The sequence below is a fragment of the Mustela lutreola genome, chromosome 1, assembly GCF_030435805.1.
Source record: "Mustela lutreola isolate mMusLut2 chromosome 1, mMusLut2.pri, whole genome shotgun sequence".
Classification (NCBI taxonomy): domain Eukaryota; kingdom Metazoa; phylum Chordata; class Mammalia; order Carnivora; family Mustelidae; genus Mustela; species Mustela lutreola.
In genome coordinates, this window is record NC_081290.1 from 176,540,339 (window position 1) to 176,567,115 (window position 26,777).

The window sequence follows — 26,777 nt, forward strand, 5'->3', positions numbered from 1 at the left end:
CAAAGGGATATTTACATGTATCCACAGTAGGGTTTAATGAAAAGTTTTGTACAATTCTGTTTGAGAATTTGATTTCAAGATTATTAAATGAGAGAACAGTAATTAAAAATTTTGTAGCTAATCGTAAAAGGAAATAACAATTTGCATTTAGATAATCTGTGTTCATGTGTGTATATATATTTTTTCACAGACTGTAATACCTATTTTGAAATATGTGAGAGGGGAGCATCTTTCTCCAGATCATTGGCTTGACCTTTTTCGTCTACTTGGTCTTCCTCGGGGGACGAGCCTGGAGAAGTTACTGTTTGGTGATCTCCTCAGAGTAGCTGATATGATTGTTGCCAAAGCTTCAGACCTTAAAGTAGGATTCACTTTTATAAATATCTCAAAAAAATATTACTTTTGTTAATATTTGGTTTTGTTTTGTATTTTATTTAAATAGCAAGTTAAATATATTTTCTCTTACTATGGTGACAGTGTTCTCCTATTCCATTCTTCTTTTTTTAGTAATGCATCTGAATCTGTAGGGGGTGTAGAAGCATTATAAACCTCTTTCTTCAGAGAGAGAAAAAATATGAAAAGAAATGTCTTAGTTTAAGAAGGGAGTCAGCTTTAATCAAAAAACAAACAAATTCAAATCATTTTACATAAAATACATTTAAAATCATGGGATATATTGTAAATGGAAGCAAAGGGATGTTAAGTTCCAGAGAACAAAACCAAGAACCAATTTGCTAATCAGGTTTAGAAAAAGTCTGAGGTAAAAGTAAAACGTGCACAGTTCTCAATTCTAACATTAGTTGCAGACTTTCTGTGTTGCGTTCTGCCCATTCAATGTAAAGATAAAAGAACTCATTCTCTTTTAAAGATTTTACTTATTTATTTGAGAGCAAGAGAGAGAGAAAGAGAGTGCGTGAACACACTGGAGTGGGGTGGAGGCAGAGGGAGAGAATCCCAAGCAGACCGTCTGCTGAGCATGGAGACTGTGACATGGGGCTCCGTGTCACAACCCTGAGATCTTGACCCGAACTGAAACCAAGAGTCAGATGCTTACCCAACTGAGCCACCTAGGCGTCCCCCAAATAAAAGTATTCTTGCTGTTGAATTGTCATATTTTCTACTTAATATATGTACCTTTGTGTTTGTTCATAATCTTGGAACTTATTAAATAATTGTGAGGTTATAAAGCATGATGTCTATAGAACGTGGTAATTAATCACTTGAGGTGTATCAGAACTTAAATTACTGTAAGATTTCTGAAGTCTGCAAAATTTTAAATATGTTAGGTTTATTGTTTTTTTTCTTTTTCTTTTTGGTTGGTTTTGGTTTTTCTTGGTTGGTTTTGGTTTTTTTTGAGAGAGGGTGGTAGCAAGGGATGGGGGGAGAGGGAGAGAGAGAATTTTAAGCAGACCCCATGTGCAGCACAGATTCTAATCTGGGACTCGATCTCATGACACTGAAATCATGACCTGAGCCAAAATCAGGAGTTGGACACACACCCTACTGAGCCACCCAGGTGCCCAAAGACAGACTTTTCAAGAATTCTTGAATTTTTTCTCTTTTTAAAATAAGAAGCCTATAGCAGAACCTTGTGTATACTTTGACCATGTGAACCTGGATACTTAGTGTCTGATCTCTCTCTTTTTTATTTACTTTTATTTATTTTTTATTTTCAGCATAACAGTATTCATTATTTTTTCACCACACCCAGTGCTCCATGCAATCTGTGCCCTCTATAATACCCACCACCTGGTACCCCAACCTCCCACCATAGCAGAACCTTGTGTATAGTTTGACCATGTGAACCTGGGTACTTAGTGTCTGATCTCTCTTGATACATTAGTGATTCTTTTGGATTGCATGTAAAATATATTCATTTATTATTATTATTATTTACTTTATTATGAAAAACCAAATAAAAATATAGCTTCTTATGAAATGTTTTATGATTATGTGTATGGTAATTAATGTTGAAATAATAAATATGGATATTTTTTGTTAATTAGGACTTAAATAGTCGGGCACAAGGTGAAGTTACAATTAGAGAAGCTTTACGTGAACTTGATCTCTGGGGAGTTGGAGCAGTGTTTACCTTGATTGATTATGAAGACAGCCAAAGTCGAACTATCAAGCTAATTAAAGACTGGAAAGACATAGTAAATCAAGTTGGAGATAACAGGTGCCTTCTTCAGTCCTTAAAGGATTCTCCTTATTATAAAGGATTTGAAGATAAAGTGTCAATTTGGGAGAGAAAACTGGCAGAATTGGATGAATACCTACAGAATTTGAACCACATTCAGAGGAAGTGGGTGTATCTGGAACCCATCTTTGGCCGTGGAGCATTGCCCAAAGAGCAGACACGCTTCAACAGAGTTGATGAGGACTTCAGGTAAGGGTAAAGCCGTGTAGGAGCTCGACTCGGGCGGCAGCGTTTTCTCCCACATCACCAGGCGCTTAGCGCAAGTGAGTGCCTTTACATTATGAGTGTCGTCGGCGACTCCCGCCTCTTCCTCCACTGGATCCCTCGAAGGAGCTGTTTTTACTTCTTGATCGCGGTCCCTCCCGCACGGCTTGGTAGTGACAACACTGTTCCTGGAGTGTCAGGGTACCGGTGGTAGTGCTGACGTCTCCCCATCAGTACTGTGGTGACTGAGGTCATCCATTCTGTTCCCGCTGGAATACGATGGGCATTGTGCACGCCTCGTGTTGCTTCCTCTTTGACCAGTATTTAGAGAGGCGACCACCTCTGGCTGGAAGTCTCCTCCCGTGGCTTTGGGGAGACCCTCCTCCTGTGTTCTGCTCATCTGTCAGGGTCCCCTCAGGCTCCCGCACTCAGGCCTTTCTCTGCGTGGAGGTGTGGGTGCCCCCACTGCTTCCCTCCGCACACTTTGTGGGCGCTCCTGGGCACCCCCGGTTCTCTCCCGCCCGCTGTGGCCCCTCCATGGCTTTATGGAGCCCATCTTTCTCTTCCGAGCTCCAGATAGACGAGACACACCCGGCGCATCAAAGCCACAGTCCCCGTCCGTGCCTCACGCAAATCTGTGCTTTTCCCCATCCCTGCCTCCACGGCTGGTGCCACCCGGCTTGCTGCTCACAGTGGCAGCTTGGCGGGTGTTGGACCTCCCCAGGCACCTCCAGCTCCATGAAGCTACCAGATTCGTGCACTCTGACCTACTTGCTCTGTTTGAGTCTGTCTCTTCTGTCTGTCCTTTCTTGCCTCTGCTCTGAGGTACAGTTGTCACTCGCTTGCGGCGCTGCCCAGCCTGGGGCTCGTGCTCGTCTTCCCAGGAAGCCACTCGCACAGCAGCCAGTGTTCTAGGCCGAGGCCAGGCTCGTGGCTGCTTTGCTTTCCCACTGCTCCGAGGATGAAGTCCGGTCTGCTCCACGTCCTCTCCTGCAGCCTCTCCCGTGCCGTTCTCTGTTTGCTTTAAAAAAGAAAAACCTAAGTATTTAAAAACAGTAATGGGGTATTCTTAATTTTTAGCATGATTTTTTAGAAGTGTAGTGATGTTTTGCTGTTATGATAGTGTTGCCTCTAGTTTGTTATATGCAGGCAAAAAATAAATGTCTCAGTATTTCTCTTCCAGCCAAAAACTGCTCAAGTAAAGGTAAAAATAACTGTTTTTTCTCTGCAGGTCAATAATGGCTGACATCAAGAAAGACAGTAGGGTCACGACATTAACGACTCACGCGGGAATCAGAAATTGTCTGTTGACGATACTTGATCAGCTTCAGCGATGTCAGAAATCATTAAATGAGTTTTTGGAGGCATGTTTTTTAAAATTAGACTTCTATAATAAATTATGAAGTCCTTTTTTGTACGACTCATTGAAAAGATAAGGCTCTTACTCTCGTTTGTGTTTGTGTCAGGAGAAGCGCTCAGTGTTCCCCAGGTTTTACTTCCTCGGCGACGATGACCTGCTGGAGGTGCTGGGCCAGTCGACCAGCCCGTCAGTGATTCAGTCTCACCTCAAAAAGCTGTTTGCTGGTAAGATCGGCCTGTCTCTAGCACATACTTACTGCGTTCCAGGCTCTGCCAGGCACAGTGCTCGGCTCGGAGGTAGAATAGAATGCGTGTCCCACACTCGCAGCGTTCACGGTTTAGTGGAAAGACAGCCTGCTGCGTGGACAGCCCTACAGCACTCCCTGCAGCTGGCACAGCTGAGCTGTGGAGCGGTTGGCGGCGTCTTGGGTCGCCTGCAAGGTGGCATGGGTGGTGTGGTCTGCAGAATGTGCAGAACATGTTTGCTCGAAGGAGGCTGGGTGGGTGGCGGGAACGGGCTGTGGGGAGGGGGAGAGCATGCTCCTTCACTGCGGAGTGGATCCACTCCAGTGGCATCGTTGTGAGTGGGGAGGTCGGGCGGAGGAGTGACGTCAGGGGTCGTCTGGGTGCAGAGGACCGTCGGGCTGTGGGCCGAGGCGAGGTCACCTGGTGACCAGTGTGCTGACGGGGCTGAGCGTCCCTCTCGCTGAGCCGCTGTACGCAGGCCAGGACCTGTGCAATCCGCCTGTGATAAAAATCAAGACGAGTATTTTTTCAGAACCTTCCATTTGTTGGAGTAGAGCCGTATTTTTCAAATTCAGTCAAACATTTCCATCACCTACACTGACAGGATAAGCGCGTGGCGGCCCCCGGGGCCTGGTCTGGCTCCCTGCCTGACTTCCTGCGGGATGGTCTTGCTGGACCACAGCCGTGCCCGTGATTGCGTAGTGCTGCTCTTGGCTGCAGGGCACACCGGAGTAGCCAACACGGACACTGTCCGGGCTGCGGAGCCCTAACGTTTCCGCGCCTATGTGTGCGGAGCTCTGGGGCGCTGTGTCCGCAGCCGTGACCTGGGCTGCGGGAGGTAGTGGCTGGAGCCCTTGAAATCAGCAGGCTTGCGTTCACTCGGCCTCCGCCCTGGGTTAGCCAGTTCCGAATTTACCGCTCAAAGCTTGGTTTCCTCCTTCACGTTGGAGATAATAACTTACAGGGGTTTTGGGTGTTTACGCATCAATATATTGAAGTATTTTTGTACCCCAGAAAATAAAGTATGCATCTGGGGGAAGGGAGGTCCCATTTGCCCTCCCCCTTTGTTCTTCTCTTCCGTCTTCTGTTGTGGTAGCGGAATAATCGGGAGTGTTCTTAGGCGCTCGTTGGCATCTGGCCTTTTGCTTTGCTCCTCATCATGTCTTTGAGATGCCCTTGGCTATGCTTCACTCCTTTTTGTTGCCGAGCCCAATGCCAGTGGGGGAGTGTGCTGGCCTAGACATCCGCCTGTTGGGGGCCTGTGGGCTCTTTCCATTTTTGATGAGGAGAAACCGTTGTGTTACGTAGGAGAATTAGCATAATTCTAGTACATTGTGATACATATTATGAGGTACTCATACACTGTGGGAGTGACAGTACCTTGTTTAATAATTATGTCTTTCACCCTTTCACATTTCCATTGATCTTCTGTATTCTAGGTATTAACAGTGTCTGCTTTGATGAGGAATCCAAGCATATCACTGCAATGAAGTCTTTAGACGGAGAGGTCGTGCCTTTTAAAAACAAAGTTCTTCTCTCAAATAATGTAGAGGTAAGTATTTCTTCCAGTACGAAAATGAAAAGAATTAACTGTATGAACTTTGTTTCAAAAATAATTTAGTCTAGGGGCACCTGAGTGGCTCAGTGGGTTAAAGCTTCTCCCTTTGGCTCAGGTCATGATCTCAGGGTCCTGGGATCAAGCCCCTCGGCTCGATCAGGGAGCCTGCTTCCCCCTCTGTCTCTGCCTGCCTCTCTACCTGCTTGTGATCTCTCTTTGTCAAATAAAATCTTTAAAAAAAAAAAAAATTTAGTTGATTTGTTAGGTAAAACTTAGGCCTTTTAGGAAACTCATCTCGTATCTTAAAAAGATGATTTGTTAGGTTCAGAATGATTTGATATTGAAAAAAATATAGATTTTTTAGTCTTTGGAGAGCAGTATGTAACTATGAAAAGAATCTTTGCTTTGGAGTCCAAAGGACTGGTTATTAATCTTTGCTCCTCAACTTATTAGCTCGTGACTTAGAATCACAGCTTTCTTATCTGTAAAATACCCATCTTACTACCCAGCTTCCTGTCTGTTGCAAAGACTGTTGTCAATTAGATGAGGCATGTGGCTTTACGTCCAGTGCATCGCATCTGCAGCGTGAATACGCACTGGGCACTTGAAGACAATGTATTTCAGGAGGCGGATTATGATTTGTTACTCACTTCCATGCTCCCAAAATGTGTTGTGTGACGTGGTGGTTGGGACAAGATGATTTTATATGAGATGATTCGGGTGAACAAGTAAGTGTACAACTAATGCATTTATAGGAGCACCACTGCTCAGTTGGCCCTGCAGCCCTGGCAGTGAACATCCTTTGATGTGTATCTAAGGCAGGTACACAGCAAACCAGACTGCAGGAGGTTGCAGCCCAGTGCATGGTAATTGTCACGGACAAGAGTGCTTTCCCAGCTAGTGGCTGGGGCCCAGGCCTTACCACTCTCCCGTCTATACAGTTGAGCAAACGTTCTGTTCCTAAGGAGGCCTCAACGTTTGATTGGATGTTGGTGACATCAATCAGGTGATTGAAAGCACTGGTTTGTTAGTAACTCCCATGTTTGTGTTTGGTGAAGAGTTTGGTTGTTTTGTTGTTGTCGTTTGCCTTTCTTGGGGTTCTCCTGGGAGTAGATGAAGAGAGAGAGGAAGGGCATCAGTTCCAGCAGCGGGCGCCAGGCAGCTTTGCCGGCGGAGGATGCTGGAAGTCTGCAGGCTCAGCCGCGGTCAGCAGAGTGGCGTCTGCAGCCTGGCACGGAGACCTGAGCCCAAGCTTCTGTGGCATTGGAAGTTTGTGCTGTTCGTGTACCGGAAAGGGCTCTAAAGATGGAGAAGTCCAGAGCGTGGAGTCTCAGTAATGACGAAGAGCTATTTAGCATTGTAGGTTTGGCACTTATGTTTTATTGCAAATGTACGATCTTTTGGAGTCATGGTTAATAAGTATTCATTGCTGTTGTTATCAGTTATTATTGTTAGGTTAACTTCACTTGGCTTTATTATTTTATCTACCTTCAAGTGACAAATGTATTATTTTCGCCCTGAAAGAAAATTAGTTTTAACGAAGTGGCTTAGCTCCCCAAATAACAGAGCTCACCATAGAAAAGCAGGCCCTTCTTCCACTGCAGCTTCTGCGTGTGAGCGCACCAGGGCAGGCTGAGCCAGTCACTGTGACTCTCATTTCCTCTCCCCGCTGTCTGGTTTGATTTCTTGCAGCACTGGAATGGAGGGGTCAGTCTGCTCGTGTTACAGTCATTTGCCGAGATGATGACGGTCATAGCTAACTATACATTTGGGAGTTTTCATACATAGCCATCATCCCAAGAGGTGAAAAGATGGTTTTCCTCAAATTATATAACTTCTTTAATAATAAAATAAATGATTATAGGTCATGTAACACTTTGGGAGTTTGAAAGTCAATAAGAAATTAAATCCTGCCTCTTGAAATAAATGAATAGGGTCAGTCAATAGAGTGTATATTTGTTTTATGAGTGTATATTTTATGAGTGTATATTATTATTTTTTTAGGAGTTTCCCTTATTTATTTATTTTGAGAGAGAGAGAGAGAGTGAGCGAGCATGTGAGCGGGCAGGAGGGGCAGAGGGAGAGAATCTCACCATCGTGAGGTCACTACCTGGGCCAAAACAGGAGTTGGGTGCTTGACTGACTGAGCCACTCAGGTGCCCCTTGTGTGTATTATTCTTAATTTTATTTTCAGACCTGGTTAAATGATTTAGCCTTCGAAATGAAGCAGACTCTGAAGCAGTTGTTGATAGAATGTGTTACTGCGGGACAAAGTTGTCAGGGCTCAATTGACCCGTCCGCGTTCCCTTCACAGGTAAGGGGGCTCCTGTCTGTAACCTAGGCAGGCGGGTTTCGTGGGAAGATCCCCGAAGTAGAGGCCAGGGGGTCAGACGGCAGCATCTTTGTTCTTCCTTTCTCTAGCAGCTGATACTGACAGATTGCATAACTTCTGAGTCTTGTCCCCACACCTGTACATGGTGACAGGACTGCCTGGCCGTGCCATTTCCTCTGGCTCCGCTGGTTTGCTGACAGCGAGATGCTTTCAGAAGGCGCTGAGATCCGAGGCCCTCAGGCCAGCGAGGGGGGTCAGTGGTGCAGGGGCGCCCCAGGGCCTGATGGTTAGTGCCTCACTGATGCACTGAGGCCCATCCCCTGGGCCCCCTTCACCTGTGGACTCATCTAGGAGGTCGCTGCTGGTGGGAGGTTAGCGGGGTATCCATGCATGTCTGGATAGAGCCCTAGCGCTGGACTGGGGTGTTGGCGGGAAGCCGAGAGCTGTTCTGCTTTGGGGTCATGGACTTCCTGCAGCTTCGTGTTCATAGGAGCTCACACCTGAGATCCCGGCCCACAGCTGTGGTCACAAAGCGTGGTTGGGGGTCTTACCCCGGTGTCACTCCATGTGGTCCTGAGGCTGGCGTGAAGTCCTGCCTTGTTCAGGATTTGTTTCACTGGGGCTGAGACTCACGCTGCAGGTGAAGGACATGAGGGCATCAGCTCTCAGGAACTGTGGAAGGCTGGTGGTGTTGGAGATGTTCGCAGATTTCTCACAGGAAAATCTACCCGGTGCTCGAGGTTATAAGCTTTCCAGATGATATGGGAACAGGTTTTATGTTGGTTCTTTTAATGCTTGAGAAGTTAGATGGAAAACTTGAATATTTTAGATTCTTAGCCATTGTATTATTCCTATCATTTGCATCTTCTAGCATGTCAAGACAAACTAAAGTATGTCTTACAATTCTTGTTAAGCTCTTAGAGAAAATTAATCATCAATGAACAATAATAACATTGCAAAGTCACAGGTAAGCTGCTTTATTACTTCTGGAAAGGTTCTCTGCTGTCAACTTCTGGGTAGGATTTAAGTAAACTTGGAATAAAAGGCAAAATATTAAAAATTTCCAGAAGGAAGGATTGCAAAGCAATTGATCGGGGAAATGACAACAGTCAGGAGATGCACAGGAGGGGCGGGTGCAGGAGGGGACTGCTGGGTCCCAGCCTGCAGCTGACCTCGGGGCTCCCACACACCTGGCTGAAAACGGGGACCACAAAATAAGTCAGCAGTTCATGGTCCCATAAAATCTGAACTATTGAAAATAGAGATAGTTTGTTGTCAACCAAAACAAAAAATTCTAGTGTCTTAGCAGTTAATGCTAAGAAAAACTTCCCTCAAGAGCGTTTATGTGCAGGAGTTGGATAGCCTGGCTGTGTGAGTGTCTGGTAGGAGTTATGGCCGCTAGGTCAGGATTCTAGAGGTGCTTTTGTAAGGACCTGACCTAAGGTACACAAGGGACATTCTGACCTGGGAAGGAGACCATGTGCCGAGTGCAGGGACTTGGCCAGACCTTGGTACAATCCTGCTTTGTCACTGTTATCAGAGGGACTCCTGCAGACACAGTGCAGAGGGCCTGATGATATGTGCATTGCCCATTTATTTGGAAGGTTAAATTGTAAAATGTTTGCAAAGCACTGTTAATGACTGCTGCATTTTAGGTTATTAAAATGCAGTATTATTGCCCAGATACTGTAATGGTGGTGTGACTTGAGAATTAGCCAGGGCAGTATTTCGACTACTATTTCTGCTAGCCTCTCACAGAAATTGTCGAGCAGATGATTAAACAGAGATTATCTATGTGCATTTATAATGCAGAAGTTCAGTCCTGTTGCCTGTGAGGAAGTCCACAGGTAGGAGTATTAGTTTGGAAGTGGCAAGTGAACATTTTCGTATGAAGGTTAAAGAGCAAAGGTCTTTTCTCCAAAAGCGGATTTGGTCTGCTTAAATGCCGTCTCACACACCTGAGGAAAGAGCCCAGGGTGTTTGTCCCACAGGTGAGGGGAGATAACTTTGCCCTGGAAAGAGTTACTCTTCCTTTAAAGAATGGTATTTAATGCTGCTTAAACAAAGATATTTATGTAATGTTTTTGAGAGTAGATTGATGCAGTGTGTTAAGTTAGAACAAGATGGCAGCTTCGCCTGCCATGTGAAGTTCTCAACGTGTGCACAGATGGCGGAGCCAGTAAGGAGAGGCGTCTGAGGGCATTCATGTGGGCGCTGGAAAGTATCTGCTTAGTAGCGTTAGTGGCTTTATGTAATGATGGAGGATATTGGTTTAAGGGAGGATATTGGTTTTCTGCATTCATCGAAGAACTCTTGAACTATTGCAGCATAAGCTTTTGAAGGCTAGTGTTTGAATGTGTAACGGCTTTATCAGTAGCCATGCTAGGTTGGTTCTGTTACAGAAAGCCTTTCAAGCAGTGTTAACACTTCATGTTTTATGTAAATATAAGGCCTCCTTGATCTATAGCTAGTATCTCTTTATGGCTATTAGACTCAAAGATGGAGACAGAACTTAATTTAAGATGAACTTGGAATTTTGGGATTTTAAAGTTCTGGAGTGTCCTGAGATGACTTTGGAATGCACTGGTACCTTTGCATCCTTGAATAGAAGCTGTTCAGGGGTGCGCTTGGCGGTGGGTACTCAGGAGGGCCCAGATTGCATGGAGCACTGGGTGTGCTGCATAAACAATGAATCTTGGAACACTGAAAAAGTAAAGTTTAAATAAACAATTTTTATCAAAAGAGGAAAAAAAAAAGAAGCAGCTGTTTGTAAACAGGAGAGTCTGTAAAGTAGAAAGCCTCTTTGGTTACAGGGGCCTGGGAGCCTGGTGGTTGTAGGACCAGAAAGGAGGCATGTAGGAGAGTTGTTGGCAGTGAATTGTTAGCTAGCTTTGCTGTGGACTGCTCCGGACTGTGCGAGGCACCAGTAACGTTGAGTTAGAGACGTGGAACAGGACTGGAGATCCAGAGGAGGGTGTCTTTCCTTAAGTCCGTGAAATTTTCTGAGTAAATTTACCTTTTAAAAATAATTTTTCTCTTTGGTCCTTAGATACTGTGTTTGGCAGAGCAGATTAAATTCACCGAAGACGTGGAAAATGCCATCAAGGACCACAGTCTCCATCAGATTGAAAGTCAGCTGGTGGCGAAGCTCGAGCACTACACCAGCGTGGACACAGGTGGTGAGGATCCCGGGAACACCGGTATGAGAACTGGCCCGCTGTCCACCGCTCCGGGGGCTGGTTAGAACATCCTGCTTTCACACTGTATCTAGAGTCCGTCCTTCATTACTTGAAACGGATGTGGAGACCTTCCCCGGACCGGGGTGTCGCCTTCCTGTGGCCGCGGTCTCGTCCCTCCCCCGCACGCCGGGATCCCCGTGTGGGACTCCGAACGGCGATTGCCGCGCGGGCAGGAGGAGCGCGAGGGACGTGGGGCGAGAGGCCGGCCCCGCGCACCACCACCACCCTGCCGCCGCCGCCGCCGTCCCGCGCTCGCCCTGCTCTAGGCGCGAGCGTCCCGCAGAGCCGAGGTGCCGCTGTGCCCTCCGTCCCGCAGTCGGCCCGGCCCCGGCGCTGGGTCGAGTTCCAGTGCTCCTGCCCATCGTGGGCTTCTGGCGCCGGTGACCTTGTCGGGCTCTGCCCCGTGCACCCCCCGGGCCCCTGCGGCCAGGGCGCCCCTGCCGGCTCTGCTCTGCGGCGGGAGTGGCGGCGGCCACGTTGGGCCCCGCGGCCTCTTGGCTGCGACCGCCGGGAGCCGACGCCACGCTTCCGAGACGAGCAGTGTCCGCGGCCGTTGCGCGGTGCCGCCGAGGTGGGGATCACCGGCGGGGAGGACGCCCGCGCTGCCGGAGGGGAGCCCGGGGATCGCGCTGGGTCTCTCGGGCCTTCTCCCAACCCCTGCCCCGCCGGGCCTGTGCGGTGCTCGTGGCTCCTCTCTGCTCCCCTGCTCCCCTCTCTGAGGCCCTGTCCTCACGCCGCAGGCCTCGTCCTGCAGTCCCGGGAGGTCCCGGATGGCCCAGGAAGCCTCCTTCCCTCGGGCCCCAGCGCTGCTCGGGCTCTGCCACTGCGGCTCGGTTCTGCTTCTCGAGCCCGTGCTCCCGGCAGCCGTGGGACACCAGACAGACCGAGAGAAAGGAGCCGAGGGCGCGGGGGCGCGGCGCACTCGGATCGTGCCACGTTTGCAGACCGTCTGTGCCTCCTGACGGCTGCGTGGCGGTTGGGGCGCTCCGTGGGCTTTGTGCTGCTGTGGCTCCCTCAGACCGGAACCCTGTCCTCGCCCGCAGGTTCGCGGCCGCCGTCTGCGTGGGCGACCTGCCCGCTTCTTCCCAGTGAATCTGACCACGCTGTGGCGCGTGTGACTTACAGGCCCAGGATCGTTCCCAGGGTGGTGAAATTACCCCTCGGTTTCATTAGGAAATCCGCGCGTGTGTGTGATAAAGATGCTCTCGCAGGCTGACGTTTCCTCCAAATACTTTAATTTGCCCACAGAGTCTGGCGTTCTGGAGCTTAAACTCAAAGCACTGATTCTTGATATTATTCATAACATTGATGTGGTAAAGCAGTTAAACCAAGTTCAAGTTCATACCACCGAAGACTGGGCCTGGAAAAAACAAGTGCGGTTTTATCTGAAGAGCGACCACACCTGTTATATGCAGATGGTGGATTCCGAACTTCAGTACACCTACGAGTACCAGGTACGGCTGGGGCAAAGCGTCGCATTTTTTCAGCTGAAATCATTTATCTTTCATTTGCCTATTGGATGACAATTGTTTTTTATTTTAGTCATAACTTTTAAGAATTTTTGTGTGTGGGACTGTCTTTTCTGTTTCATCATAACACAGAAGGTGTTACAGCAGAGAAATATTTGCAGAAAAGTTAAGGTAATGGCAATATTGTTCCGAATTCTGTGCATGTGCCTTTTCTTAGAGTAATGGTAACTCGGAAATGGAGCTCTTCAGTCCAGGGAGAATGGAGCCTGGCAGCGTTGACGGGAGTGGTCTGGCCCGCACCTCTTCCCTCTCCATCTCTCTTTCTCTCTCTTTCTCTCTCTCTCTCTCACACACACACACACACAGCCGTCACCACCACGCCAAAATACGCTTTTGCGTGTTTTCAGAGAATGCTCCCAGTTTGTGAGATGAGAGAATCCTCACACAAATAACCTGCCTCATGGAACTGTCTTCAGAAAACCCATCGCATCCTCTGCCTTGTCCTGTCACAATGACTCAGTCATCAGACGTGTCAGGCAGCTACGTGAATAAGTGTATGTCTGCACAGTTGCCAGCGGACACTTTCAAAAGGAGATGCGTTTTGAGACCGAAATCTGTCTACCTAAGTTAAGGAAAAATTCTGTAAGCTGCAGCTGGAATTGGAATCTATTTTCCCTAAAACTAAGAAATTTTGAGAATTATTTGATGTGTTGATATTAATATCATAAGGAAGTTTTCAAAATAATTACAGTTGAGTCTCTAAAGTGGTTCTGACTTATGAAGATCCTAAGATTCAGGGAATTACTTTACATGAATTTTTAAATACAAGACAGATTGATTATTGTATAATGCAGTTTTGAATTTCTTTGCCTTAGTAGCATGTCTCTGTACCATCATCAAGAACTTGAGAGACTTTTCAGAAAACCTTCTGGTGTAGTAACTGAGGATGGGGTAACCTACTGCTTTGAAATGACAAAGTTTAATTTTGGTTTGTACTTAAAAAGCTTCCTCTAGTAAAAAATGTATTTGGGGTATATTTCTATGTTAACAGCTTCAACTTTTTGGTTACTTTTTTAGCTTTTTAACGAATCCCACCACGCCAAATGTGTAAAGTTGCACAAAACATGAATACTGAGACTTTGTATTTCCCTTGTGTAGGGCAATGCTCCCAAGCTGGTCTACACGCCGCTGACGGACAAGTGCTACCTCACACTCACGCAGGCCATGAAGATGGGCCTCGGAGGAAACCCTTACGGGCCAGCGGGAACAGGCAAAACCGAATCAGTCAAGGCCTTAGGTGGACTTCTTGGAAGACAAGTTTTAGTTTTTAATTGTGATGAGGTAGCATGCACAATTACGAACTGTACGGTAGTGTGTTAGTTGTGACTTTGGATTAGTATTCATGTACTAATATATGAAATAACCTATTTTTTTGGTAAAGATTTTATTTGTTTATTTGACAGACAGAGATCACAAGCAGGCAGAGAGGCAGGCAGAGAGAAAGAGGGGAGGAAGCAGGCTCCCTGATGAGCAGAGAGCCCAATGCGGGGCTCGATCCCAGGATGCTGAGACCATAACCTGTGCCGAAGTCATAGGCTTAACCCACTGAGCCACTTCGGCGCCCTGAAAGCCCAATTTTAAAATCACTTTATTTTGGGGTAACTTGAAAACAAAACTTGTTTTAGTTGAACAAAAAACCGGAGAGTTTGCCAAGTTTATAGTCTCAGAGCTTTTCTAAGAGAACTAGTACAAATAAAGAATTTTAAAGATTTTATTTATTTATTTATTTGACAGAGATCACAAGTAGGCAGAGAGGCAGCCAGGGTGAGAGGAGAAGCAGGCTCCCTGCTGAGCAGAGAGCCCAATGTGGGGCTCAATCCCAGGACCCTGAGACCATGACCCGAGCTGAAGGCAGATGCTTTCACCCACTGAGCCAACCAGGTGCCCCAACAAATAAATAATTTTAAATACAGAATGAAGTTTTATGTTAGAGTAGAAAAGAAAAATGTTTTGGTTTTGTTTTTAACTAGTGATTCATTAGTTGCACATAACACTCAGTGCTGGGGGGCCTGGTGTCTGCCTTCAGCTCAGGTCATGATCCCAGGGTCTTGGGATTGAGTCTCGACTTGGTTCCCTCCTCTCAGGGAGTCTGCTTCTCCCTCTGCCTGCTGCTGCCCTGCTTGTGCACGCATGCTCTTTCTCTCTCTGTGGCAAATAAATAAAATCTAACAAAAAACACCCAAACAAGCAAACTACCAAAACACCCAGTGCTCATCACATCACGTGCCTCCTAATGCCCATCCCCCATTTATCCCAGCCCTTCACCGCCCTCTCCCCCAAGCAACCCTCAGTTTGTTTCCTAGAGTTCAGTCATGAAATTTAAGAAACAAAACAAATGATTATAGGAGAAGAGAAGGAGAAAAGTTTTTAGCAAGGACAATAGTGAACAGAAAAGAGAAAAAAATTCATTTTGAAAACACCATTTTCAAAACATTTTGTGTAGGATTTGTATTTCAGCTTAAGGATAACTGAAAATCTATTTAGTTCTGGGATATACCCAGAACTTTCCAGAAGTGAGTGTACTTCCCAGAACACTCACATGAATTGTTTGTTTATTAAACCCTATAAAGTATAGCTATTTAATTTATGCCTTAAAAAGAGCTAAAAAGGCACCAGTGGATGAAATGATTTTCTTGCCCCTAAATGTCAAAGTATTAAATGATTATTAGAGATCCTGACTACTTCTTCATAGATACAGTTTTTGCTGTTCCTTTTTAGGGCATCGATGTGAAGTCAATGGGACGAATTTTTGTTGGTCTAGTGAAGTGTGGGGCCTGGGGCTGTTTTGATGAATTCAACAGACTGGAAGAGTCCGTGCTGTCAGCCGTGTCCATGCAGATCCAGACAATTCAGGATGCTTTGAAGAATCACAGAACTGTGTGCGAACTGCTTGGCAAGGAGGTATAGAAAAGTTGGGAATTTAAAGAATTCAGGTATTTTTTAGAACTCTGCCTACTCCCACTCAGGCAAATATTTGGTCTTTGTTTCTTCTGGCATCCCTGTTCAACCTTTTCACGTGTGCGTTGTCCGAGGTTTGTCACCGTCTTTTGGTCCCCCTTGACCATTCACCTTCAGAGTTTCCGCACGGGGTACTTCATCCCCGGTAGTACCTGCTGGCGTAGCAGGTACCCAGTGTTCCTGGTCCTGTCTCGCTGCGTACTTGTCAGCATCCTGCCGGGGATGGGCTGCTGTACATTTTCCACTTTATGATGGGGAGAATGCGGCTTGGTGAGTGAGGAGGAAGTCATGGGGCTGGGAATTGACCCCAGGACTGTCTCAGTCTGAGGCTTGTGTTTCTGATCCCTGTTTCGTGAGGATCTTACAAGACTAAGCACTTGGCTGTTTTTCCCTTCCTCACTTTTCCCCATCAGAGAGAGACACTCAAGTCATGAGAGCGTGAACTTCCTTGCGTAGAAAGTGGGAGCTTCTCTGTATAGTGCATGATGATGATGACACTGCAAGTTCAAAGTCCCGTGAAATTATCCTCTGATCCGTAATAACATTTTCACAGGACAGGTTTTTCAGGGCAGGCAGGGAAGTGAGACCAGTTCTCAATTACTAATAATGTTATTTACATGCTGCTTAAACTCTTCATAAAGAAGAGAGGAATGATCCAGTTTTTACCTTTCTGCCATCACAATTTACTTTCTTACACACTGAGTTTCCCCCTCCTTTCCTCCTGCAACAAACGGAAGGAGTTGCCCTTTCTCCCAGTCAGCACTGATCTTTCCACTTACATGCTAGAGTCTCCTTCCCAAGCACCTTGCCTTTGTTGTTGCCTCCATGATAGACGGAGCCCTTCTTCCTCTCCCCATTCCTCTAGGTCTTTGAAACATAACCAGATCTTTTCCTTTTTAATAACATGCAGTGTCATATGTAATACTATTATAATATTTGATCTAATTAAAACAGAAGCCAACCTTCCCTTCGCTCAGCTTTCTAACCACTTCTCTTTCTCCTTTCTTTCCTTTCTAGCCAGGTTTTTTTGCTCTAGGTGTCTGTCTGTGCTCACCTCCCATTCATTGTTCACGCACTCTGACTTGGCCCTGAGTGTGCTGTCGAAGGCGTTCCTACCAGGGACTCTTGTGGTCTCGGGCCTCCCCTGTCAAAGCGTGAATCCCACGGTGCTTGCCTGTGGGCTGTGAGCTTCAGAAGGACATAGACTGTTACAGAATCTCGGTCAGAGTTGTGTTGTCTTTGTGTACCCAGCAAAGTGCCTGAAACCAGGAGGCTTTCAGCAGGCATGGACGACTCCGAGAACTGGTTATCAGGGACTTCTGTGAGCAGCGCTCTCCTTGGGGGGTGGTTGTGCGTCTCTGCCAGGGTCGAAGATTTGTGTGTAGGAATATGTACAATAAAATGTTGGCTAGCAACATGTTTTATATTTATAGTTACACATATTTAAAGCCTATATTTTAAATTAACATTTCAGGTAGAAATAAATTCTAATTCTGGAATTTTCATCACAATGAATCCTGCTGGAAAAGGTTATGGAGGAAGACAGAAGCTACCTGACAATCTTAAACAGCTTTTCAGGCCAGTAGCCATGTCTCGTCCAGACAATGAGCTTATTGCAGAAGTTATTCTGTATTCGGAAGGCTTCAAGGATGCCAGAGTCTTGGGCAGAAAATTGGTAGCTATCTTCAATCTAGCCAGGTGAGTTTTCCTCTCTTAAGTATTTTTGTATTTTTTGGTTCGAGTGATTGATTATGGATTAGTGATCATTTTTCACATTTGTCCAGTGCGATTTAGTGATTTTCGTATTGGTAATTATATTGTACTTTAGGTATGGATAGGGAAGATTCTAGTTTGAACAATAAAACATCTGACTCAAAACTTTGTTTTCCTTAAACGCTATTAATTTGATCTCACTTCTTTTCTGCAACATTTTTTTATTGGGGTGCTCCAGCTAAACGATACTGATCATACGTATCAGCAGACCCTTCAAAGCCTACTGTTCTCTGGAGGGAATTTTCCACAATTTCTCTTATGTCTTATTTCTAGTAATAGCAGTGGGCTTGTAGCTTCTTTGGGCAGCCTAGAGTTCTGGTTCATACTACGTAAGAGCTGCTGAGAACTGGAGTGCCAGAATCCGAGAGCCAGGCGAATGGACGGAAGAGTTGAGGGGTAATGGCCCCAGGTGCTTGTCCTTTAGTGTCTTCAGGAGAGTGGGAGCCAGGTCACGACAGGTTCACCCTCGTCCTTGGGAATTGTCAGTCTTCAGTGTTTTACTGGAGTGACAGGTCCTGTGACTGGGTCCTTTTCATAAATTAATTGGAGTATCAGTACTTGTTTCTATGTGTATGTAGTTATAGTCTGTTTTTCTTTAGTAATAAAAATAATTTCATACAGCTATCTAATGCTTTGTGATTTCTGTGTCTATTTAAGGGAACTTTTGACACCTCAGCAACATTACGACTGGGGTCTAAGAGCCTTGAAGACTGTTCTTAGAGGAAGTGGAGGCCTTCTTAGGCAGCTGAAGAAAAGTGGCATTAAACAGAACGGTAGGGTTTATTATTCAGCTACAATCTCATTTTAAAAAAAAACCTTTAAATTAGAACACGTTTAGATTCTGGCCCCTCGTTTCTCTTGTTGTTAACAGCTTAGACTAGCAGCTCTGTTTCTCACAACTAGTAGACCAGTACTGATAGTATTTTTTAACTGAGATCTGTACTTCATTCACATTTTCCCTAGTTCTTACCCAGTGTCCTATCATAACTTTAAAATGTGCATTAAATATTAAATAGTTGTGCTGTGTAGAGGAATAGTCTAGTTCACGTCTCCTCAACGTGTGATGGGCATTAGAATCACCTGGAGGCTTGGTCAGACGCCAGTGTTGGGTCCCTATGCCCAGCTTCCTGAGTCTGCAGGTCTGGGGCAGAGCCTGAGAATTTCTCTCTTATGAAAACCAGAACTATAGAAACTGGCAGGGATTTTCTCTTTCAAAGAGATAGCATAACAAGCAAAGTTACCCTTTAAAAAACTTAACATTCCAAAAAATATCTTTTTTTTTTTTTTTTTTTTTAAATTTATTTGACAGAGAGATTACAAGTAGGCAGAGGCAGACAGAGAGAGGAGGAAGCAGGGTCCCTGCTGAGCAGAGAGCCCGATGCGGGACTCGATCCCAGGACCCTGGGATCATGACTTGAGCCGAAAGCAGAGGCTTTAACCCACTAAGCCACCCAGGCGCCCCACCGAAAAATATCTTTTAACTGTAGAATAATTGTAGATTTACAGTAAAGTTGTAAAAACAGCATTCCCATTGTTTCCTTTCTTACTAAGGCATATTACTGTTAACCGGCGTCCAGACTTCTTCTGGATGGCACCTGTTCTGTCATTAATGCTCTTTCTGCTCCAGGATCGAGTCTGGGGTGCCTTGTTGTCATCATGTCTCCTTAGTCTCCTAGGTGCTATGATGCTTTCCCACTGGGCTGGTTTTGTTTCCCGGGTCCAGGTCCTGTGTCCTGTGGACTCTTCTTCAGTCTGGGTTTTGTCGTGATGTTTCTCTCACGATGAGACCAGGTTCTGAGCATGTGGAAGGAACACCAGAGAGGCGAAGGGCCCATCCTAGCGTATCACTGAGACCCTTCATGTGTCTGCATGTGCACAGTGAGCACACAGTGTCACTGCTGATGTCCACCTTCTGGATGGTCTTAGTATTTGTGGGGTGTCTCCACTTTAACAGTAACTGGTTGTTACTGTTTTCCTCTTTCCCCACTGTCGGAATCTGGTTACAAAAGGTGGCTCACCTTCCAAGCAGGCAGGCAAGGGTTAAGCCCCACTTCTTAGAGGGGGAATATCTACAAATATTATTTGAAAATTTTCGGCAATAAGATTGGTCTCTTCTTTGCTATTTATGTATTTATCAATTTGTCTATTCAGATCAGACTCATGATATTTTACTGCCTTTTTTCCCCAGTTGTGTAAGATAAATGATTCCCCCACCCATGGGTGTGGGCCTTTATGAAAGGCCAAATATTCAGCCCTCCAGACTGGTAAAACAAAGCCTGGGATGCCAGGGCGGCTCTGTTGGTGAAGCGTCTGCCTTCAGCTCAGGTCATGATCCTGGGGTCCTGGGATCAAATCCCACGTCAGGCTCCCTGCTCAGTGGAGAACCTGCTCCTCCCCACCAATGTTCTGTCACATACTCTCAAATAAATAAACAAACAAATAAATTCTTAAACAACAACAACAAACCAAAGTAAGTTAGGTGTCCCTGGGTGGCTCAGGCGGTTAAGTGTCCATCTCTTGATTTTGGCTCAGGTCATGATCTCAGGATCTTGGGATCGAGCCCCTCATTGGGCTCCCTGCTCAGCATAGAGTCTGCTTGCAATTCTCTCCCTCTACTCCTCCACTCACTTACATGCCCTCTCTCTTTTTTTCTCTCTGTTAAATAAATACTAAAAAAACCCACAAATAAACAAAAAACTGAGTTAAGACACTGAAAATAAATCAGTGTAGAAAAATGCTCATGTGAAATTATCTGTTTGGGCTTTAAATGATCAAAGTCTGCCTCTTACACGCATGAAGCTGCTTAGCTCTGTTATTGGGTTGGCACATGCCAGGGAAGAGAAGTCATTTGGTGAGCTACTTAAATTACTATTTTTCTGTTGTCTCTCTCTGCTGATTTTTAAGAAATACTAAAACCAGACCTGTAGTAATTAAAAATGGCTTACTAATGCTTGAGACAAACTCTGTTGTGGCCATGCGTCTTTGCGCATACTTAAACAGGGAAATATTCAGCCATTACAGAGAAATACCAGATGAAAGATGGTTTCTTGCCTTCATAGATATGTCTTATCTATCAGCAGCTACTTAAAGGATATTAATTATTCTTGAAAAAGTAAAATTCTTGCAACAATGTTTGCATTTATATTTGGTTTAGGGATGGGTTTCTGAATCCTTTTTGAGCAGGTATGATTAAAGATTGTTGCCGAGTTAGTTTTTAGTCTCAGGACTTCGAATTTCTGGGAGGCAGTCCTGGGTGGATTTGGGGATGCCTGAGTCTGGACCTTGTTGATCTGGGTGTGAGTTCAGCCATTATACTGCTCTGCTTCCTCGGGTAAATCACTTAAACCCTCAGAGAGTTAATATTCTCATATGTAAAATCAGAATAATGTAACAGTTTCTTACTTTATACAGTTGTTATAAGGATCACAAAAAAATGGTGAAGTTCTATACAATTATAAGTGCTAGCGACTTCTATTTTATTTTAAGATTGATTTTTTTTTTTAAGATTTATTTATTTATTTGACAGAGAGAGATTACAAATAGGCAGAGAGGCAGGCAGAGAGAGAGAGGAGGAAGTGGGCTCCCTGCTGAGCAGAGAGCCCGATGCGGGACTCGATCCCAGAACCCTGAGATCACGACCTGAGCCGAAGGCAGCGGCTTAACCCACTGAGCCACCCAGGCGCCCTATTTTAAGATTGATTGATTGATTTTTCTGAGGGAGAAAAAGCACACATGAGTGAAGGGAGGGACAGAGGGAGAGAGAATTTCAAGCATACTCTGTGCTGAGGCCTGAGCCCGACACAGGGCTCCATCCCAGGACCCCGAGAACATGACCTGAGCTGAAACCAAGAGTCAAACATTTAACCGACTGAGCCGCCTAGGTCCCCCAGTGATGTTTATTATTAACTAAAGTCTGGGAAACTTGAAACTCAAATTCTGTTAAAGAGTCCAGAACTGTACTTAGGGACCCTTGTTTCTCAGTGGTCAAAGGATAGTAAGGTAAGCTCGTCAATACACACGGTACTGCAGGGCTTTAACTGTTACTGAATTCTAGCACCTCATGTAATTACTAGTAGTGCTCTCAGGGTACTTGAAAATTGTGTTTACAGTTAGTGAAACTTTCTAAAGTAAGTGACTAATAATTTTAAATGAAACTTTTTCTCTAGTTGACGAAAGTCATATTGTGGTACAAGCCCTGAGGCTTAATACAATGTCAAAGTTTACATTTGCCGATTGCTCACGGTTTGATGCGCTGATTAAAGATGTGTTTCCTGGAATTGACTTTAAAGAAGTGGAATATGGTCAGCTGAGCTCTGCGTTACAGCAAGTCTTTGAGGAGGCCAACTATGAAGTCATACCGAATCAGGTAACCGTCAAGCGTGATAGGAGCGCCTGCGCGGCTCAGTCGGTTTGAGCGTCTGACTCTTGGTTTCGGCTCGGGTCATGATCTCAGGGTCATAGATCGAGCCCCACTCAGTCTTCCTGCTCAGTTTGGAGTCTGCTTGTCCTTCTCCCTCTGCTCTTCCCCCTACTTGCCCTGTCTTTCTCTGTCAAATAAATAAATAAAATTTAAAAAAACAATACTTTAGAATATATTGATCCTTTCTCCTAATTACTTACTAACTATCTTTATCTCTTATTTTCTGTTTAAATCTCATTTACTCATGGATGCCTTCCCTGATCTTTGAGTCCAGATGAGGTTTCCTTGCTGTGTGTTTCATTACTTTTCCTGTTCTTATTCACACTTGATCGTATATTGCATGAATACTGATTTTCCCTCATCAGAGTAGTGTTCATGGAAGGTGGGATCTGTGTCTATTTTTTGTTTTTTAGAGATTTATTTATTTATTTATTTGACACAGAGTGTGCTCAAGCGGGGCAGAGTGGGGGGCTGAGGGAGTGGGAGAAGCAGTGAGTGAGGAGCCCAATGCAGGACTCGATCCCAGGACCTTGAGATCATGAGTTGAGCTGAAGGCAGACACTTAACCTACTGAGCCATCCCAGTGCCCCAGGATCCATGTCTATTTTTCTCATTATTTTATTCCTGGTGTCCCTTACAGGACCTGGCCCATAGTAGATCTGTCAAATGTGTTTGATAATTGATTACTTATGGTTTAGTTTCACTTTGACAGTTTCTTAGGAGAAATTCTTTTCAGCAGCTTTTTAAACGTAGCACTAGTACATGTTCACGATGAACACTGTTTTGTCAGGTTTTTTTTTTGTTTGTTTGATTTTTGGTGAGATACAGAATATCCATGAATCAACACATGAATAAAATAATGAATATATCATATTTGCGTGATTAAAAGAATGAGCATGTTGTGTTCTCAAATGACTTGGAAATTATACTTGTGTCTTTTAAATTTCAGACTTAAAGATCACAGTATAAATGTGCTCAGATTTATTTGGGTGTATTTTGTTACAGAGTGAGAACAGATGCTTACGTACTGTAAATCTCATACAGACATGTTTGTTTTCTACTAGATCAAGAAGGCTTTAGAGTTGTATGAACAGTTACGCCAGAGAATGGGCGTTGTCATTGTTGGTCCGAGCGGTGCCGGGAAGTCGACCCTGTGGAGGATGCTGCGGGCGGCGCTGTGCAGAGTTGGTAGAGCCGTCAAGCAGTACACCATGAATCCCAAAGCCATGCCTCGGCATCAGCTGCTGGGCCATATTGACATGGACACAAGGGAGTGGTCCGATGGCGTTTTGACAAATAGCGCTCGCCAGGTGGTCCGAGAACCTCCAGGTTGGTCTGTGTTCTGTGATTCACTGCTTTCCTTAGTCCTTTAGAGAGGACGACGGGATGTGTTTCTAATGCTGTCCTCATGAAAGCCTTCACAGTACTGTGAATTGCCTTGTAAATGATGTATGTGACCATTTACTTGAGAGGAGCCCAAGACGTGCTGTCATGTTGATCCGGACTGAACAGGGGCTCCTGTTACAGTAGGAACTCGGGGTAATCCGGATGAGCTGTAATTCATGACTAGATCAAGTTACTGAAAAATAGAAAATCTTTCTGGGTTGCTATCTTAGGGCCTTATAAATAAGAAGATGACAGATTTTATTTGGGGTTAAAATCGGTGTGTGTGTGTGTGTGTGTGTGTGTGTGTGTATGTGTGAATACTTCTAACTCACAATTTATAATACAGTGTTTTGGATAATTTTAAAAATTTAAGTTATGAAACAGTAGACATCTTGCTCTAAATTTTTTGATTTGGTGTTTAAAGCAATTTTTGGCCAGAATCTGAGAAGACTTCCTACTTTTTGTAAGGTCATAACTAAAAGTTGTGTTTCTAAGCCAGTGAGGGAAGGGCTTAGAATTGAGACATTAAAAGAGATTTTCTGGGTAGTTTTTCATTTTCACTGTGGTTAATAATATCACAGTAAGTAAAACCAAGTGTTGCCTATGTTGATTTATCACACTTTTATGGGTGATATTTTCCTATTTGAATTGAGGTCTAAGGACCCTTGAAACCACTCTCATTTTAGGAAGGATGAATTTAAAAAAGAAGTTTGTCTCTGAAAAATCTTGTGTACACAACACTGCCTCTCTGCTTTGAAGTCAGCTTTTTAATGTATCAGAGAAATTTGATGGGTGAATTTTGTATTTCTGAAGTAGAAAATGGGTTTCCTGTATTTACGACAAGAGATACTCTATTCTTATGACCTGGTAGAAGACAGAAGTGTGGAGAATATCGCACAGGGTCAGGGGACTGGAAATAGCTCAGTCTCGCTCATTGTCTTGTCCTTTAGGGCGGTCCCTGTTGTGTATGTCTGGGGGGCAGGTAGGGCATTAGCGCGTGGCTCGTGGCCAGCCTTTGGTCAGCGATGCTAGGAGTGCCCGTGAGGCCTCGAGGGCGCCTGTACTGCAGGTTCACAGGGAAGAGCTCAGCTTGTGCTTTGGCTCTTTGTAACACAAAATAACACTGGGTGGAAATTACTTCTGGAGAGGAAGAGGTGGTTATTGTATTCCTTATTTTTAGTTGTTATCACTGCATCTAGTTTCATTTTACCTCCACTTCTTCGTTCTGAAAACAGATGTGAGCTCCTGGATAATATGCGATGGTGATATCGACCCTGAGTGGATCGAGTCCCTCAACTCCGTTCTGGATGACAATCGGCTCCTCACCATGCCCAGTGGAGAGAGGATTCAGTTCGGCCCAAATGTTAACTTTGTATTTGAAACTCATGATTTAAGCTGTGCCTCGCCAGCCACAATATCTAGAATGGGAATGATCTTTCTTAGGTAAACCATCAGAGTTCTTGCCTATGTGACGTGAGGATAGTCTGCAGTTACCGGTTTGGTTTCAGAGCGGAATAAGTTGTATGAATGATATGTAAATACGTGCCTCCTCATTTTCTGTTAACTTCTTGTTAGGTGTTACTTCTGACAGAGAGTGACTGTTTCAGTGCTGTTACATTGTTTCAGTGTTCAGTGTGTTACAGTTGCTAAGGACTATTTGTTTACTTCAGTGACACAGCAAGTATTTCATTGTTTTTTTTTTTTCCTCTTACTTTTGTTTAAATGTTACCAGTGCAGGAAGTGAACAAGCTGGCAGTGAGCTGGAGGCTAATAATCCTAAACTAAGCAGTGGTATCTTAATCATAGAATCTTTGATTCATAGAATTTTAGGGCCAACTCAGGCCAACCTAGGAAAGTGACTCTCACTGTACAAATTCGAAACCTCTTGACTTAATGTTTCCTTTCTTCCTCTGCATAGTTGGAGGAGGCTTCAGGGGCAAAAATGAAGAATAAATGAATTTTAGATATCATGTAGAGTAGTCTGAGGCCAGAGCATAAACATTGCAGCCAATTCCATTTTCCAAAACAAGTAATTACAAAGCTTTCTTTTGCTTTTTGGATTCTTGTTTTAGCTTTTGACACGTATAGGTCTGTATAAATGCCCTACTCTTGTAGCACCATTTGAAGCTATTTTTGGCGTTGTGTGACAAGATAGTGTTATCAAGTTGGTTCAGACTGTTTCCGAAATTAATTGCTTGCTGTTTCTTTTTTTTTTTAAGATTTTATTTATTTATTAGACAGAGAGGCAGTGAGAGAAGGAACACAAGCAGGAGGAGTGGGAGAAGCAGGCTTCCTGTGGAGCAAGGAGCCCGATGTGGGGCTTGATCCTAGGACCCCGGGATCGTGACCTTAGCCAAAGGCAGACGCTTAATCCACTGAGCCACCCAGGCACCCCTGACAGTGTCTTCATGAGTAATTTCCTACATGCTTATTAATCTGTTTCAGTGATGAAGAGACAGATGTTAATTCTCTGATAAAATCTTGGTTGAAGAATCAACCTCCTGATTTCAGGAATAATCTTGAAAACTGGATTGGAGATTACTTTGAAAAAGCTTTACAGTGGGTTCTGAAGCAGGTAAGTTAGCCATAATATTTCATAATTAGTCATTTAGGCTAGAAGTGAGTAAGAGTGTTGCTTAGATACAGCTGCCTGTCAGTCAGAATCTGGGGGCAGAGTGGGAAGTAGGTGTCTTCACTGCTATCCTGCTCTTTGTCTTGGCTTAACTTTTTATTGTGCTTAGAACACTTCAATTCTCCCACCTACACTGCTTACCAAAAAAATCCTGAATAGTGGAATCTCCCTTTTTTTTTTTTTTTTTTACTAGGAAAACCATGTTACTGTCACGTTTCACTGTCAGTAAATATCCCCGTGGTGCTAAGTATGCTTAGTGTACTTACATTTACTTTACTGCTTGTATTTCTTGATAAAAACAATGTCAAGTTCATACTAAAGTAGAAAAGGGAGGCAAATTATTACAATATTATTAAGAACTGTCTATCCAAAATATTACTGGATCTGTAAGATACGTGATCAAGCATAGCACTAGACAAGACTTAGAGGGGACAGGACAGTCTCCGATTGGGAAAGGTTTGCCTAATGGAGAAAGATGAGATATGAAGGAGCATCAAAATCGGATGAAGAGATTTTTCTATCTTCTAGGAGAGTTTAAAAAGGTGATCACACTTAATTTTGAATTTGAAGCATGAACAGAAGTTTCACTTGCACAGAAGATGTGGGAGGGCTTTTACAGATTCTACAAGATTTTTCAACTATTTCTAGCTTTTATGTCATTGCTTTTATGAGAAATGTAAACAGAAAAATTAAGGAAATAAATAGCAGTGCAAGTACTTTGGGGAAGTATCTGGTTGCTAATTTGAACTTGATTTAGTGGTTACTACTTGGGGACCAAATAAGATTTATGGAGAAATGGAGATATCACTTCAGTTTTCTCATCCTTTTCCTTTCCTTCCTGTAAGGATAGAGATGGAGGGATAGGGACTGGTGAGTAGCGGCATGTGAGTGACCGAGGTTTCCCTGGAGGCCTTGGGGCACGCAGCACTCCCTCCAGCCTG

At 44.5% G+C, this 26,777-nt stretch overlaps 1 protein-coding gene across 5 annotated transcripts in view; it reads left to right on the plus strand.

The window, feature by feature from the left end:
- The window catches only part of DYNC2H1 (dynein cytoplasmic 2 heavy chain 1), a 256,619-nt gene that overhangs the window by 34,838 nt on the left and 195,004 nt on the right, over positions 1–26,777 (plus strand). For 4 of the 5 annotated variants that reach the window (XM_059179365.1, XM_059179368.1, XM_059179382.1 and 1 more), the window contains exons 25-40: positions 191–361; positions 2,007–2,389; positions 3,636–3,768; positions 3,871–3,988; positions 5,449–5,561; positions 7,762–7,881; positions 10,949–11,099; positions 12,387–12,592; positions 13,766–13,948; positions 15,386–15,568; positions 17,100–17,323; positions 18,056–18,171; positions 21,565–21,764; positions 22,883–23,147; positions 24,440–24,647; positions 25,650–25,779. In XM_059179365.1, the coding sequence (XP_059035348.1) occupies positions 191–361; positions 2,007–2,389; positions 3,636–3,768; positions 3,871–3,988; positions 5,449–5,561; positions 7,762–7,881; positions 10,949–11,099; positions 12,387–12,592; positions 13,766–13,948; positions 15,386–15,568; positions 17,100–17,323; positions 18,056–18,171; positions 21,565–21,764; positions 22,883–23,147; positions 24,440–24,647; positions 25,650–25,779 (2,904 nt within the window). The remainder of the gene's footprint in view (positions 1–190; positions 362–2,006; positions 2,390–3,635; positions 3,769–3,870; positions 3,989–5,448; positions 5,562–7,761; positions 7,882–10,948; positions 11,100–12,386; positions 12,593–13,765; positions 13,949–15,385; positions 15,569–17,099; positions 17,324–18,055; positions 18,172–21,564; positions 21,765–22,882; positions 23,148–24,439; positions 24,648–25,649; positions 25,780–26,777) is intronic. The other variant, XM_059179370.1, reaches the window with a different exon arrangement.